Source organism: Alosa pseudoharengus, unplaced genomic scaffold (assembly GCF_046254945.1).
Source record: "Alosa pseudoharengus isolate Yale_2024_CS ecotype anadromous, Long Island Sound unplaced genomic scaffold, YU_APseudo_1.1 YU_APseudo_1.1_scf_1, whole genome shotgun sequence".
NCBI lineage: Eukaryota > Metazoa > Chordata > Actinopteri > Clupeiformes > Clupeidae > Alosa > Alosa pseudoharengus.
This window is the reverse complement of record NW_027468564.1, coordinates 57,780,957-57,797,629: the sequence shown is the minus strand read 5'-3', so window position 1 is coordinate 57,797,629 and position 16,673 is coordinate 57,780,957. Positions and strand designations below refer to the sequence as shown.

At 41.8% G+C, this 16,673-nt stretch overlaps 2 protein-coding genes across 2 annotated transcripts; one reads left to right on the top strand and one right to left on the bottom strand.

The window, feature by feature from the left end:
* Nucleotides 1-109: 109 nt before the first annotated feature.
* Nucleotides 110-9,475, bottom strand: cdc25d (cell division cycle 25 homolog d). Its single transcript, XM_076295310.1, has 11 exons — nucleotides 8,022-9,475; nucleotides 7,344-7,438; nucleotides 6,128-6,164; nucleotides 6,013-6,043; nucleotides 5,729-5,878; nucleotides 5,511-5,612; nucleotides 5,297-5,356; nucleotides 1,448-1,546; nucleotides 974-1,179; nucleotides 717-834; nucleotides 110-583 (listed from the first exon to the last, which is right to left on the bottom strand). Exons 1-11 carry the CDS (start codon nucleotides 8,177-8,179, stop codon nucleotides 473-475), a joined length of 1,167 nt encoding a protein of 388 aa, XP_076151425.1. The 5' UTR covers nucleotides 8,180-9,475; the 3' UTR covers nucleotides 110-472.
* Nucleotides 9,476-9,573: 98 nt separating this feature from the next.
* Nucleotides 9,574-16,275, top strand: pi4k2a (phosphatidylinositol 4-kinase type 2 alpha). The gene is made up of 9 exons (XM_076295298.1): nucleotides 9,574-10,035; nucleotides 11,411-11,611; nucleotides 12,332-12,463; nucleotides 14,111-14,264; nucleotides 14,347-14,408; nucleotides 14,545-14,644; nucleotides 14,783-14,916; nucleotides 15,007-15,066; nucleotides 15,162-16,275. The coding sequence occupies exons 1-9, from the start codon at nucleotides 9,697-9,699 to the stop codon at nucleotides 15,321-15,323; spliced, it is 1,344 nt and encodes a 447-aa protein (XP_076151413.1). The 5' UTR covers nucleotides 9,574-9,696; the 3' UTR covers nucleotides 15,324-16,275.
* The last annotated feature ends 398 nt before the right edge of the window (nucleotides 16,276-16,673 follow it).

The window sequence follows — 16,673 nt, the reverse complement described above, 5'->3', positions numbered from 1 at the left end:
TCTGTTATGTCGCGAGACAGCGCTTCCTGACCATCTAAACCAATCAGGATTCTAACACATGAACCAGCCAATGCTTATTTCCGCACATCAGCAGGGCGATCGCCATATGACCTTCGGTGACAAGGTGGATTGTCACCCAATGGCCAACATTGTGTATTCAAATATTTTTATCGTTCGGATTTATGCACTTTTTTCTGTGAATGGGCCTAGGCCACTGCGTTTTTTGTTGCCCTATTATATTTGTCCTCTGCTCACTATGAGTAGAGCACACGCGTGGCACGCGCACACACGTAGGCACACACAGACAAACACTAGTAACAACAGTTTTATTAAGAGAGAAAATTTGCAAACTAAGACTCTTTAAATCCTTCATTTTTAACCCATAGTCTCTGTTTACAGCCAACAACTTTTCAGCCAGACATTGTTTCATCAGTTCTTGTTTTGGGTGTTGTAGGTAAGATCCTTCACTAGGTTAAAAGTTTTGATGTCGTCTAGCTGTTTTCTTCTTCTGTCTAAATCCTTTGAGTTGCTCTCTGAAGTCCCGATGACGCATTGGCACATACCCCTTTGGCTCACAAAAGTCCTATTGAATACAAAACAACCAGTCACACTGCGGGTGCAGGTCAAAGAGACCATGTTGGGAAAATGAAATGACACAAAATTGATGAAAGACAAAACAAGTCAATTAAGTTGTGTGGTTATTCATGCTGTCATACCGGAAAGCATGAGAAGAACTGTTTGTAGCCTCCACGTAAGAGATACACCTCAGGATGGTAGAGATGAGGATATACACATGAGTGTAGATTCCGGTCCAGTTTTCTCAAGTATTTACATCTAAGGCACAAGACACTTGTGTATTACTATGACAGTTTTCCCATAGCCATGTTTTCAAATATACATCTGAAATCTCTAAAACCATTGAAGACATCTCTGAGGCACTGCATGCAGTAATAAGAGAAAATGATGTTCTCACAGCCGTGGTCCCCTCTCTGAAGACAATTCACAGTGAAATATCAAAAGCTTCCTTGGTGACTTGCTCTGCAAAGGTGATAGAGGTCCTGGGCCTGTCTCTGGAGAGCTGGAGTTCTGTTCCTCTGCCGGACGGCAGAACTGACCAAGGGTGAGGCCATGATGAAAAGCCTTCTGGACCTGAGCTTCTGTGTGGAGGTTCACCGCACCCTACCAAACAGCCATGGGGATTTGTGATATACATTAAAAAAAAAACAACAACATAGAGTTACTCTTTGTAATGACTCAAAATGCAATGGAAATGCATAATTGTTGCCACTATTTTAAACGGTTAACACTCAGCAGATCCTTATAAGACACACTTTCATACTCTCTATGTACCATATGGCATATGGTCTCTACATGTTATAGCTTAAATGACTTAACAAAATATGTACCTGTCTCTCAATGTCTTTCAAGTGCAATACAGTAATTCTACCTTAATGTGACCTCCTAGATATTCATAAGGGTAGCGGCAATCAATGATGAGGAAATCCTCCACTGTTGACTCGAACTCTCCATTCAATAGTGAAGCCACCTAGTGGACAGGAAGATGAGATGGGTTGCAAAAATAAATACTGCACTAAATCATTGCATTTTAGAAAGAATTTACTTGTACTATTTAAAATGATATATATTTGTATTTCTTTTTAGGTGACTAGTGTAATCCTCTTTTTAAAGTTTCCATAGTGTCTGTCTAAATTAATAATCAAGACATTCTGAAGGAATAGTCAAGATATTTTGAGCAAATCCTTCTAAAAAGTGGTAAAGGGGGTAAAAAGTGCAATAAAAGAGGGGTTTAGTAGATTAAGTGGCAAGGGCTGCATAAGAAAGGTGGGGGAGGATTGGGATTGGGGGGGGGGGCACCAACAAGGAGCACCCAAGAGCAACAGGGGCAAGGAAAAACTCCCTTACCAAGGAAGAAACCTTGGGCAGATCCACGGCTCAAGGGGCTAACCCAACTGCCAGGGGTCTTGGTGTGTGTGTTGGGGGGATGACAGGGGAGATGGGATAGTGTGCTGTGTATGTGGGGAGAGGGCAGTGTGCAATATGTGTGTTGGAGAAGCTTCCTCATGAGACAATGTGCTGTGTATTGGGGGGAGGGGCAGTGTGCTTTAAGTATGTTGGGGATGTGTGTTGGAGAAGCTTCCTGATGAAATAATGTGCTGTGTAGGTAGGGGAGAGGGGGGGGGGGCAGTGTACTGCAAGTATGGTGAAGGGACTTACTAAGCGCTTTCAGATATAACCTCCGGAGTACATGCGGAGGTTTGTCAAACGGAGGTCCTACCCTTCGGATGATTCAGATATGATGCTAACCTGCGGACCTAATACTGACCTTATACGGACGTATGTGTGAACGACATACACGCACATTACAGAATCTCCGTGTGGTTGTCGAGTGAGGGGTGGGGGCTTGTAGAGTTCACAAGCTGCGAGCTATGACGCAGAATATATGCGGCCGCTGCCTGTCACAGCTGCTTTTTGTATAAAAAGTGTAGCCTATGCATTATAGGCTAAAGAAGAGAAATCTATTGTGCATAGGCTAATACTTGAAGTAGGATAGTCGCGTAAGTGCGCACATACAGTATTTGTATGTGTGCTTCGAATAAACACATTTATCTGTTTTCAACGTTATGTACCAGAATCTGGTTTGCGTTGGAGAGAGAGAGCATGCACACACTTTATGGTAGGCTACCAGCCAATTCAGTAGGCTAACTCAAGACTTCAAGGCCATCATACAACGTTTTTTAGCAACAAACAAAATACTAACATAACAGTGAAGTTTTTTCATGGTATATTTCTCCCCTAGCATGATATGATTTGAATTTAGACAACTACGCCATTTCAGCGCGGTGTATGAGTAGGCCTAAGAGCGAGAAGTTTTATAATGCCCTTGCCACTCCGACTCATCAATAAAAACTGCGCGCACACACACCAGACCACTTGACTTTACATCATTAAACTATTTCAGTATATTGCTTTTCTGATTGTCAAAACCACACCTAACTTATGGCGTCTCCACTCCACAGCAAAAGTGTCCTAACCACGTTACAGCTGTTTCTATCTGAGCGACTCCAATAGTGAAAGGATTTCAGTGTCATATTTCGGTGGCACTAGCTAAGCTGTCGTGGAACTCGAGATGACATGTCTACTGATAGGCAACAGGTCTCACCCACACGAAATTCTAATTGCAAAAGATGCATCCTACCTCATCTGTTGTAGGCTACTGTAGTTATTCGACATTGGGCTTTTCACAATCCAACGATATATCCAAAGTGCGAACTAGTTGGTGATGGTCTATGAAAACTGCCAGTATAGGCTATGCATGCTACACGGAGTTCTGACAGGGCTGTGCATGGCCTAATAAGCAGGCAAGATATAACCCACGATCGCCATGGTTTCGTTGTCAATTCGTGTTTGTGGTAATAATGACAGCAACAATAAAACCATCTGTATCTTACGATCTTCATCATTCTTGACAGATCACCAGCCTCCTCTGGATGGTCATATGCATAAGATAGCCTACCTTTAGTTTTCATTTAGATTTTAAACACGAATCTACTGTCTTTACTGCCGGGAGAGAAAAAAAATCCTGTATTCTTTTCTGTAGCCTAATTCTGCCTAAGGCTATCAATGAACAGAAAACCGTGTTGGCTAACAATTTATTAAATACTCCTGTTATTGTCGTCAACGACGTCGCTGTAGGCTACTGCCTTTTCAGCGCCTTTTGCTTATGATGATTCAGTCTTTTGAATTCGTTTGGCCTTGACATGCAGTTGTAGGCTACAACGTGCCGTTCCCTTCATGTGTTCTATCAAAATGTTGTATGCCCTCATTGACAGTAGCTCCGTGATGTCTGCATCTTTTCAGGTCAGAGATTTTCTGGACAGCACTATGCCACTCCATCATAACACTGGCATTTAAGTCAGATCTAACCACATGGACGCACGAAAGAAACGTCACCAACACGCCCTCTCACTAGGTGTGATTTTAACCGCATGTTCTACTTCTCGTTCAGACACAGCACATTTACATAATGTCCGGAGGAAATACTAGGGGGGGAGTAGTATAAACACCGGGTGAATTCGGACTTCCATATGACCGGTTATGTCGTTCAGATATACGGCCCCACCGTTTAACATCGGCAGAACCTCCGGTCTTACACGTATGTCTGAAAGCGCTTACTATTGCAAGCAGAGTACTGTATGTATGATGTATGTGAGTGATGACAGTGAAGATGTGTGTGTGGGCGGGAGGGAAGTGGAGCAGTGACTGTGTGTGTGTGTAGTGTGTGTGTGGGTAGGTGGGGGCAGTGTGCTGTAAGTATGTAGAGGATGTGTGTTGGAGAAGATCCTGAAGACAATATGCTGTGTATGTAGGGAGGGGGGGCAGTGTGCAGCAAGTATGTAGAGGAGGCTTACTGTAGCTAGCAGTGTGCTGTATGTATGTGAGGTGATGACAGTGATGATGTAAGTGTGTGTATTGGGGATGGGGGTGGGGGTGGGGTGGGGGGGGGGGGGGCAGAAAGGCTAGGCAATCAAGGACATGGGTAGATAGATGGAGGAGAAATCAAAAATAATAAATAAAAGGTTCTGTGCAAAAGTTGGAGAAAGTCAGATGTGTGTGTGTGTGTGTGTGTGTGTGTGTGTGTGTGTGTTTTGACGTGTGATGAAATAAGAAAATAAATAAAAGGTCTGTAGCATAGGGAAAGGGATGTAAAAGTGCTAAAAGTCATGTAGGTGTGTGTGTGTGTGTGTGTGTGGGGGGGGGGGTCATGGGGGGTCATGAGTGCTGAGGAGTGAATGAGTGCAAAGTCAGTATAGTGTGAATTCAGAGTTGGGAAATGTTTGAGAGTGCTGAGGAGTGAATGTGTGCAAAGTCAGTATAGTGTGAGTTCAGAGTTCGGATGGCCTGGGGATAAAAACTTCTCCTGAGTCTCTCAGTTCTGGCTTTGTGACTACATACTGTAGGTGAGAGTGTGGTTTTCAATTTTGTTTTCACAGGCTATGAATTAAAGCATGTTTTTGTGCTCACCAAAATGCTAGCTTGTAAACCTTGATTATTACACATTGTATTATATTACCCATAGCATATGACTATGTAACTATTCTGTAAAAACATTGTAGCCAATCACACTATATAACCAAAAGTTACAACAACTACTTGGTTTGGGCTTAGAGGAAGCATAAGGCACAGGGTTATGGGTATATGTATAATGTTACACTGCACTTCGTAGTGTTTTTACAATTCAAATGATAATCTACACTGTATAGGAGATCATTCTTACTGTATTGGCTGATACACAATGAAGATCTTGATCCACTTCTTCAATGGGAAGAACATGCATCTGAGTAAAGACATACAGACAGTATATACACACAATCATAGTTTTTACTGAATCTTTGTCAGGAAACAGATTATATCACATTTCCTGAATTCCAATAAACTACTTGACATGAATCCAATACAAGACCATTTGGAACTTGACCCACTTGACCTACCTTGCTAAAGTCTCCTATAAGGTGGTTTCCTATCAGTGATTCTAGAATCTGACTCCGGTTGGGATGGTGTTTGGACCTGACTCGGCCCAAGGAGAGCAATGCCTGCAGAGTTCAAATGAAATTTTATCACAAACCGGGGCTCATGGACGGAGAGAACAGAGTAACTTGGCCCATAAGGAGCACCTTTAACTTCAGCTAATCAGTTAAAGTAATGTTACCATGTCATCCGCTGGCTCCACTGTGCCTGCCTCCTCTTGGGAGAGTGTGACCTCTGCTGGTGAAGTATTGTGCTGCTCCTTGGCCAAAGTACTGACCTCTTGATTCACTGTTTTTGGAAAACGTGATGACAGCTTCACACGCACTCTCTTCTATTTGGATTGTGCAAAGGGATTCATTCATTAGTTGTGACACATTTGTTGTCTTTGATGCCATCGACTTTGGTCAATGTGAAAAGTTTTCAGTAAGGTTGTTTATTATAGAAGTTTAAATCACTTATGCTTACCAGTTTCGGAGCTGAGTATTCAGGTGAAAACCTACAAGAGAGAAAGCAATGTATACTAAAACATTGTGGTCATGCTGTGGAATGTCCTTTGATTTTCACTAACTCATGTTCTTACCTCTCTCTGCTTTCAATATCTTTGGTGGAGTTCCTCACTGGAAATAAGAAGGCTTTTAGAAATTCACTGATTAATTACAAGATAAGATAAGCAACTGTGTTTGAAAAGGGCACAGATGATATTTTAATAACATCTAGCATTGTGTCCATATAGCGATACATTCAAATGAATTCTTAGTATGAACTGTCAGTGACTGTGTTATGGACGTAGGTATCCCGGTTATGAGGTTTTTCCCAGTTTTGCTCATATTTGGAATATGCCGTTACATGAAGAGAAACCTGGTTATTAATATCAATAGTATACCAACAATTAAGTCCTATGCATATAGGTAGCCAGCCACTGTCCGGAATAAGGTGAAGCCTATAGGCCTACACGGAACAGAAACCCGGTTTATTTTGGCATACTCCAGCTAGCATAAACCAGATTTCTCAATACCAGGCTCAATAAGGGCTTATCTGGGGTTCTGAAATTGGGGGTTAACACAAAACTAGGATACTTCAAAATCCTAGGATACTGACGTGCATGTAAACGCAGTCAGTGAAAGCAACTGGCGGATTGTGTTGCTTTAATTTTTGGATTTGCCAGATTTATCTCACTATAACCTTGTTGACAAGGAAATGCACCCTTTTGCAACACAGTGTATAATAAAAAGATGCATGGATATTTTTGCTTCTGCACAGCAAGTTTGCTCTTGGTTGTGCTCTCTTGGTTGTCCTCTCTTGGTTGTGCTCTCTTGGTTTTGGTTCAATATGTAATCTCCTTTGTTGTCATGTTACCAGTGCTACCCCGACAATATCACTGCAAATCTGACTGATACTAAGTTTGATGCTGATTACAACATGATATGGTTGAACTCCCAGTCAAAATTATGGTAATTTTCATTCAAACACTGGACCACTTTCCTTGTTTTCTTTTGAACCTCCACAGAATATTTATGATCAGAAAAAAATAAAAGAGATGAGATGAACAAGATGAATGCAAAGCATGTAGAGCATCGCTTTCCTTTCTGTCATACATTGAGAAGTAAATAATGTTTGTAAGTCTCAATGTTGTTTTTGACAACAAAAATATCTGGATCCGAAGCTTTGAATGTTTTTTTTTACAATATATAAAAATATTTCTGTCAAACCCTAGCCACCCCTTTTTTTGCTGCACATGTTTTGAGCTGGGTGCATTATATGCAAAGATGTGGTTTAATCCTAAGACATGCCCAAACCTGTTGGCGTCTCTAACTGAGGCAGTCTTTTGTACGGGGCTCCAGGGGGGGAATGCGAGTCTGGCGTCTGCTGAAGATGTCTCCATGGAATATTCCTGGAAATGACAAATATGACATTTCAGGCTTTAGGTTTGCTAGCCTGTAGTATTTTGGCTATAAATGTTTATCTCTGATTATATAGCTTGGGTCCAACGTCTAGGCTATAAAATGGCTTTAACAACAATAATGACATAGGTCTATGAAATAGAAATTCAAATGATGTATTAAATTAATGTATTTGTATGCTAGCAATTAATGCCCTTGTTCTAAAGTTTTTTGAAGCATATTTTCCTCTTGTCATCATAGCCTCTAATTACATTAGGATGTACAAGCCTAACTTGCAGTCAAAATATGAATCAACTTTTGGTTACAATATTAACAATAAAGTGTAAATTATATGACAACTGGGCAGTTAAACTTAGGCCTACAATAAGGGGGTTAATTTCAAATACTTTACCATGTAACCTACTGCATTAACAAATTAATAAAATTTAAATGGGCCCATGTCCCTGAATCACATTTTAGTAAGAATTGGCTTGCAATTGAGACTTTGCCACTGAGAACTTTTATCAATTATTAGCCTGCAGATCCAAATATACATGTGAATAAGAGGCTTACACCCGCATTGCACAAACTCACGTATCCTGGCAGTGAAGACTGTAGAAAAGTAGAGTCAGATCAGAAACAGGTGAAGAAGAGTATCTCGCAGGTGAAAGGCTTTGGGGAGACATTTCATCATTCCAAGTGTTCTTATATAAAGGGGTGACGTCCATCTGGGAGATGTTTTCTGTTTTCATCAGTCTACAATGTGTGAAGAGTTCACCTCTGTGATCTGATGGAAATCCCTGCTCAAGTCAGACTGTATGCTCTCATGTTGCTACAACAAACATGTGCTTGCCCTCCTCCCACTCCTCTGAGGCGACGTCGACCCGCCTCAAAGACGACTCTAGCCGCGCTGTCAATTTGAATTTCCCAAGAGTGCGTGCCGCGCAGTTTAAACCACCAGCAATAGTTTCCATTAATCCTGAAAATGCGCAAATCCTAAATGCAAAAAGAAAAACGAGTAATAGGCTATGTTCTTGTTCTTAGAGTTGGTTCAAGGTGAGGACAGTCTATAGCTAAGCAATAACAAATGCATGCATTTATAATGTTAAATGTGGGCTATGCCCTCCCAGAATTAGGCTATATTTTGGGCAATACATCACTTAGGCCTAATACAAGCACTGACCATTCGGATTATTTTGTGCTTTGTCGAATTCCGGCAAATGATCGGTTTTATTTTAATTTATTTTTAACGTTGTAATGAAAACTCGGCTACTCATTTCCAAAGTCTAAGTCATCACATCAGCGTTGTATTTTGGGACAAAATATTATATTTATCTCATAGGAATACTATAGTAGCTTGGGACATAGGCCTATAGTGCGTCTAGCCTATAGTTATATTTCGTAAGTAGCCAATGCGGGGTTTAGGCTAGCCTTTGCAGATATAGCCATATCTTTTCATTATTTGACAAACGCCGATATCTAATAGTCCAAACATTGGATAAAAGTGAGAAAATAAACATTAGGCCTATTTGCATTGCATGCTGAATATAGGGCAATAATCATGCTAATCACTAATATAGGCTAATAATGTTATCCTTGGATATCATAGGGGGAAACATAATATTGTCGAGGAGGAACATCAAATTGAGATAAGTGTAGGCCAGTTAGGCTGGCCTACAGGCTTTGAAAGCCAGCTGCATTTGTCACCTCAGACTAGCCTCCTTGATGAAGCGTTTCACCGATTTCGTGCCAGTTCTTGACTCAAGATCAAGGCGCTGTTGGCTTGAGTTGAGCTTTAACAAGCACAATTGTACGGTGCTTTTGAGCTACAACCAATCAACCACAAACACTGAAACAGCAAAGCAGAGTGATCAATACCCTTGAATTCTGACTTCAGAGACGTGGCATTGTCAACATCTCAAATAATAGTTCGGCAGGATTTGCAAACTATCAAAAGTTAATCCAATCCCTGTTTCAGGGGGAAACGATGAACGATGGCACCGAAGTGTTGTGCTGTATCACGTGTATAGAGTGGGCGTTACGAGAACAGCCAATCAAAACATATCTATTGGACGCTTATTCGGGTAACAAAGCTGATTGGTCTAATCAGTAGGCAATCATTTCAAGTTTCCGGAAGCTGACTGTCAGGTGACTTGTTTGTGGAAGATTTGTGCTCTTATACATAAAGAAGCATCATTGTGGTGTTACAGAAATCCCTGGACTGCTTTCCCCTTTTCCCTGCTATTCTATTTTTCTTCCCTGCGTTGGAATGGACGAGACTAGCCCACTGGTGTCCCCTTTACGGGATTCAACTGATTTTAGCTATTGTCCCACTGAGCCTACGAGTCCCCGAGGCGGATTTGGAGGGACACCGGGCTCAGTCGTGCGCATTCCGGCAGGGAGTCCTGGAAGAAGCCGTGAACGGCAGCCACTTTTGGATCGAGACCGAGGAGGGTCTCCACGGGATCCACACAGAAATGAATTCCCCGAAGATCCAGAATTTCGGGAGATTATTAGGAAAGCAGAGCGTGCTATTGAGGAGGGTATCTACCCGGAGCGCATCTATCAAGGATCCAGTGGGAGTTACTTCGTAAAAGATTCCCATGGGGTAAGACATTTCAGAGAAGGAAACACTTTCGTTATTATAATCCTGATGTTTCGTATGGCTTGATAGTCCAGTTATCGCTGATGTCCATGGCGCAACATCGTGTTTGCCAACCAGCTGCCTATGCTGCTAACAAGATGACGCTAGCTAGGGAAGTTTTAAGCAAGTCACATGAAGTTAGCCTTTTCAATAGTAGCCTATTACTTGTGCTCACCATAACTGGATCAATACTCAACCAGAACAGTATGTAAACATCCAAATTAACGTTTTGTTTCGAAATATTATTATATTGTTGTAATTTGTCTATCCACGCTTTAAATGCAGTAAGCTAGCAGCTGTGTCATCGCAGGAAAAAAGTCCAATTTTAACGTTAGCGGCATAATTTACTGAACGAACGTTGGCCATCCTTCAAATTGCTTTTAATATGCAACTGGCAGGTCAAATGATTTCAACTAATGCGAGTGTAGGCAGGTTAGATAACGTTACAGAAATGAAACCTTGGGTGGTTTGTTTCTTAGGGACTCAACGACCCAGAGATTTTTTTGTATTGTCATGTTCCTCTTCTAAACGCAAAGATAAACACTGATGCTTGGTAGCCCACTTTTCCTGTGAAACATCACGGAAGGAGCGGCAGCAGGTCGTCTGTGATAGATCAAGTGACAGTAACGCCTTTTCATCCCGACATGTGTGTGTTTTGGTGCAGTATCTCTGACCCAGAGTTAGACCTTTGCCATGAGTTGGCTGAAATTCACTATGGTGGATGAACAGAATTGTGTCTAGGACGCGCTTGTGTGAACCGCAAGGTGAAATGACTAATTAATGTAGGGCTACAGTTTTAAAAGCTGTCCCATGATAGTAAAGTTGGTATGAGTAACTGAACATGAGTGTGTCTGTGTGCGTCTTAATTAAGCAACAGCATACTGCCACACTCCGGATAGTCACCCACACAGTAATATGACATGGTCATGTGTCCACTCCACTCAGTGTTGTAATGGCAGTTTTAAGAAGTGGCTGAACTATGAAACCAGGCCAGAGCTGCTAAACTTGGGTAGAATATAAAATGTGCTGCATCAAGTGGCTCTGTAGTTCGTAGAATGTTTCATTTACAGCCCCCCCCCCCCCAACATAACAGATGCACACAGTTCTTTTGTAAACAGATTTGCCCCTTGCCCATATGTTTTTGAAATGTGCATCCACTGTTTTTATGCAAGATTGCGTCAACAGTTGTAATCATGGTCACATCTTTAAAATGCTTTTCGTATATATTTACATTCTTCCATTATGCTGAAGGATTTGGCAATATGTCCTACGTAGACTCTTAAAAGCTGTCATCTTCAAAAAAAGCTCTACCTTATCCACCCCCCTCCACCCCATGCAGAAAATCATTGGAGTGTTCAAGCCTAAGAATGAGGAACCGTATGGCCAGCTGAACCCCAAATGGACCAAATGGCTGCAGAAGCTCTGCTGTCCTTGCTGCTTTGGCCGAGACTGTCTGGTGCTCAACCAGGGCTACCTCTCAGAGGCAGGAGCCAGTCTGGTGGACCAGAAACTGGAGCTCAACATCGTGCCACGGACCAAAGTAAGTTGTGCAGGGATGTGAGAGGGTAACATGAGCATCAAAGGTTTAGATGTGGTAAACTCAGCTCATTCAAAGGTAGCTATTTGTGGACAGCAGGACGGGTGCTTTGATGGAATGTGATTTATTTTGACAAATAAGGATTAAATACCTGCTCAGGGCAGCGGGTTCTGCCCAAAAAAGCATCCAGCTAAAATTGAATTATGAAGCTGGCAGGCAAGCTTGTTTGTCAGGGTAGCGTACTGTTTATGATTCAATTAAGCTGCCTTGTGTTTGCGTTTGTAAATGCTTTGGCTTGTTGTTTGTATGCTATGAATAAATGCGGTGTGAAGGGACATCTTTTGCTGATTTATTTTATCGGCTGGTCAGGGATCTCTCTCACTTGTTTCTTGCAGCCTCTGGAGCACAAGTGGAGCTCTCAAATATAAACAGTTTATTGCATCAAAGCCAAGGTCACACTGCACATTGTAAGATCAACATGCATTCACTGGCAGACAGTCAGTCATTAGATTAGAATCTCTGTCCTGTAGTGTGTAGTGTTGTATGGATGCTTAAACCACATGACTTCAATTAACATGCATTTACAACAGTTCAATTAGTTTCAGGCTACATGGTTGCTAGCCCCCTGGATTCATGATTTTCCTGAACCAACAGATTACTTCGGTTACTTTACAGAAAGACCTCAAATCTAAAATGGTCAGTATCACTTTTTTTCTCCCCTAGGTTGTCTACTTGGCGAGTGAAACGTTCAATTATAATGCCATAGACAGAGTGAAGTCTCGAGGAAAGCGCCTGGCTCTTGAGAAAGTTCCCAAAGTGGGACAACGCTTCCACCGCATTGGCTTGCCTCCAAAGGTAGGCACCATTGGATTGAGATTTACCACATGTCATGTTGCCTTTATTGCCAGCTGATGTTTGAATGACTATGGGAACCACTTCATCGCACCCAATACTTAGTTTCTTTAATCCTTTACTTTAGCTTGTTATTATACACTACACTACTCAAATGCATGGAGAAAAGTTTGAAATTGAGCTATGTGTATATATTTCTTATGTGTATATATTTCTGTGATTTTATATGTACACAGTACATCAGAAATTAATTCTGCACCTCCGGAAAGTTTGACAGCATTTTTCCTTTTAAAAAAGTCGATATGGCCATACTTTAGAATTGTGGTTTTAGAAGTGAAACCTTGTCTGTAAAAAAACAGAACTAATTCCACAGAGGGAAATCAGATGGTCAGAATGGGCAGCCAGTTAATGGAGATTAGAGAGGCACGAATGCCCTTCACGGTTTCATTTTTGATTTGCATAACATGTGAAGGAAAATAATCAACATTGGAATTTTGCATTGACAAAGCATTGAGGGAGATTACTTTAGTAAGTATCATTTGCTCACAGTCACATGGTGTATGATGGACTTCCTCAGAGCTCATCTTTGACTGTAGTTCAAGCTCCAACAATGCTCCTTTTGAAAGTGTATTTTAGGGCTTTTTGCCTTTATTCAGATAGCACAGTGAAGAGTGACTGGGAGCGAGTGGGATGGGAAATGATCATGGGTCGGATTTGAGCCCAGGTCCCCTTTTGGCACGTGCACCCTAATGGTACGTTCAGACTAGGCGTATTTTTCTCAGCTGGCTTCCATTTTACATTGTTATCCTATGGAGTAGCAGCCTGGAAATACCCAATCTCATTCACAAAGTGAGTAGAGTCGAGTAACTCTCGATTGGGAAATGTTTGCAACACTTGCATCACAACGGGCACTAACTTTGGTAAGGCTGGACCAATTATTTCAATCACATTGATCAGAGAGTCCTAACGTTACTTCTTACTTCACCTAAACTTACACAATAAACAGCACCAACAGTCAGGAAACCATGTATGTGGGTCTACCTTTGCTGTAAATAAATGTCTGCATTTTTCCAACTGCATTTTTTGACGTTTGCAGGTGTTGCTGCTTCTGTTTATCACAATAAGTTTTGGTTTTGTCTTCCCCTTTCGTCGATAATGGGCCTGACCTTTTTTGTTGTCTGAGGGAAACGGTTGAAAGAAGATCTAGGTGGGCTGGGCCAGGCTAATGGAGTAGACGTTGTTTTAAAAAAAGTCCTCGGCTTCTTTTAAAACGCGATCGTGGGCGTCTTTTTCTGCAACTCAGAGCTGTTTTTAAAGTTGAGAAATGTTCAACTTCTAGCGGATAAATGCCCTAAGTCAAGCTGTTATTTGACAGCTGACCAATCACAAGTGAATAACAGAGACCTGTGGTTAAGACGCTTCCGGCTGCTTTTTGGAACAAAAACGATGGCAGATTTTTTTAAAAACTGAAAAAGCGGTCTGCACAACTTCTCTTGTCCGAAAAACATGCAAAGTCTGAACGTACCCTAATGTGGTACGGATGGTACAAGCACGTGCGTCACAGTTCCTCCCAGCAAAGAACTAGACAACAGTGTGTGGGCCTCTGGTATGAAATGAAGAATGCGTCTTCACCTTGTCCCTCTTGTGCAGGTTGGCTCTTTCCAGCTCTTCGTGGATGGATATAAGGATGCCGATTTTTGGTTGCGGCGCTTTGAGGCCGAGCCTCTGCCAGAGAACACCAACCGTCAGCTGCAGCTCCAGTTTGAGCGACTGGTGGTTCTCGATTACATCATCAGGAACACTGGTAATTAAGACAATAATGTGGACATTCTAGATTTGAGAATGGGGATTTGCTCTCTTGATTCAGCTGCTGTGTTTCTTAACAGATAGAGGAAATGACAACTGGCTGATAAAATATGATTGTCCCATGGACACCTCAGGCAACCGGGTAAGACTAACACTTTAATGCTGTTTCTTATTCTCTTATTTCAGTAGTGGGGACTCTTACTTCCGCCTCGCGTGTGTTTCTGTTCTTGTATTTCACAAAGGTTCTCCTAATATTTTAACCTCTTATATTGTTACAGGAAACTGATTGGGTCGTAGTGAAGGATCCAATTATTAAGTTGGCAGCCATAGACAATGGCCTTGCTTTCCCTTTGAAACATCCGGACTCCTGGAGAGCTTGTAAGCTAAACACTGTATTTCAGCACTTATTCACCAGTGTACTATGTCAACATAGCATTTCTCCTCACATATTAAAGCATTTATCTTTTACTAATGTAAAAAGTGTTAATATTATTTTTATTTTTATTTTAACCACAGATCCATTTTACTGGGCATGGTTGGCTCAGGCTAAAGTGCCTTTCTCTCAAGAAATTAGAGACCTTGTTCTGCCTAAACTGTCTGACCCAAACTTCATCAAGGACCTGGAAGAGGATCTATACGAGCTATTTAAGGTGAGCGTTGAAATGAAATATCAATCCAACATTTAAGTATGTATTCAAATGTGTTTTTATTTAATAATATTTTTTGTTTTGCCTCTTCAGAAAGATCCCGGTTTTGACCGAGGACAATTCCATAAGCAAGTATCTGTTATGAGAGGCCAGGTGAGTGTAAAAAGCAGAGCCAGACTTTGAATGTACATCAGCATCTGCCATCCATGTGGACTAGTCTGACCATTGCTACTCTTGGATTGGTGCAGATTCTCAACCTGACCCAAGCTCTGAAGGATGCGAAGACTCCTCTGCAGCTGGTCCAGATGCCTCCGGTGATCGTGGAGACGGCCCGAGCCCCGCAGCGTGCAAACAGCGAGTCCTACACGCAGAGTTTCCAGAGCAGGCGGCCGTTCTTCACCTGGTGGTGAAGGCCGTGTGGTGAGTGTGGGCAAGGACGTGCGCCAACGCCATATACCTCTGCTAGCACCTTCTCTTGTCACGCCAGCAAAGACTGGACAGATTGGACAGCGGAGTGATGGAGCAAGAGGTGGTGGAGAGGGGGAGGAAGAGTGAGAGAATGGAGTGAGAGAAAGGTGGCCTGTTTTCTGTCTCTCGCTTTTGTTCTGTTTCTTCCTTTGTTGTTGTCTGGCCATCCTGCTGTAAGGAAGTTTTGCCTTGAAAAAAAAAAAGATTCATTTAACCGTCAGACTGTCGGTCATCTTTGGACTAATCCATACTAAACCTCTAGAGACTGGCATCTGGAGCAACGCAACAGCGAAGGACGTTGATTCTTGTTGTACTCAGACAAGGTGAAATGGACCCGCATGATTCCTGTGACTTGTTAGTGCTTTATTGATCACTGTATATGTGGAGGTTGATCTGCTGCATTTATTTCCACGCCATCTGTCTGAATAGATGCATGCTCATCAAGATGGGTCTCCGTAGTTACCTTGGCCTGGTTGTCAAAGATGGGTCTCCATAGTTACCTTGGCCTGGTTGTCAAATGGAAAACAGGGTTCTTGGGATACTGCTGATGTGCACACTCGCTCTGTCTTCATGTTCTCTCTTTTCTACTCACATTACACATCTGATTAGGAAGGAACTGACTTGTGGTAAAGACTGCCTACTGCAGGAGGAAATACAGACTTGCCCCAAATGGCATCCCAAATGGTTTTCTATTGTAGGGTACTTATCTATTTCAAAGGAGATGATGCACTGTTATGGAAGGGCCTTCTGGTAGATTGGTTGTCCCCTTATTTTTTTTTAATACAAACTGTATTTGCCGTCACCTGAAACTGACCCACATGTATTGTGACAACACACTGTATAATTTGTATGTAATGTATTTAATGTAAAATTATATGACTATAACAAACAGTACTTGATCACTGGCTTGTTTTTGTTTTTCATTTAATCACTTGCATTAGTAGTATTTCATGAGGTCCAGTACTTAATCATTTATGTATTTTTGCATGCATTACATATTGCTTAGTGTGAGGGGCTAAAAAGACATCACACCTTAATTTATTTGGTGGGCAAAGTGCAAAGTCTCAGCTTTATTTCATGCACAACAACTTGCTGTCATATGGGAGCATTGAGCTGACTCATCTGTGTTTGTCTTGCCCATGATGTTAAACTACCACACATGCATTTTGCCTAGTTATTAAAATAGCTTTAGTTAGACTTAAGACTTTGCACTTTGCCCATCATTGAAATTATGGCCCCCCGGTCATGTGGGTGATGTGATCCTATGGACACTGCACATTCATACATCTTCA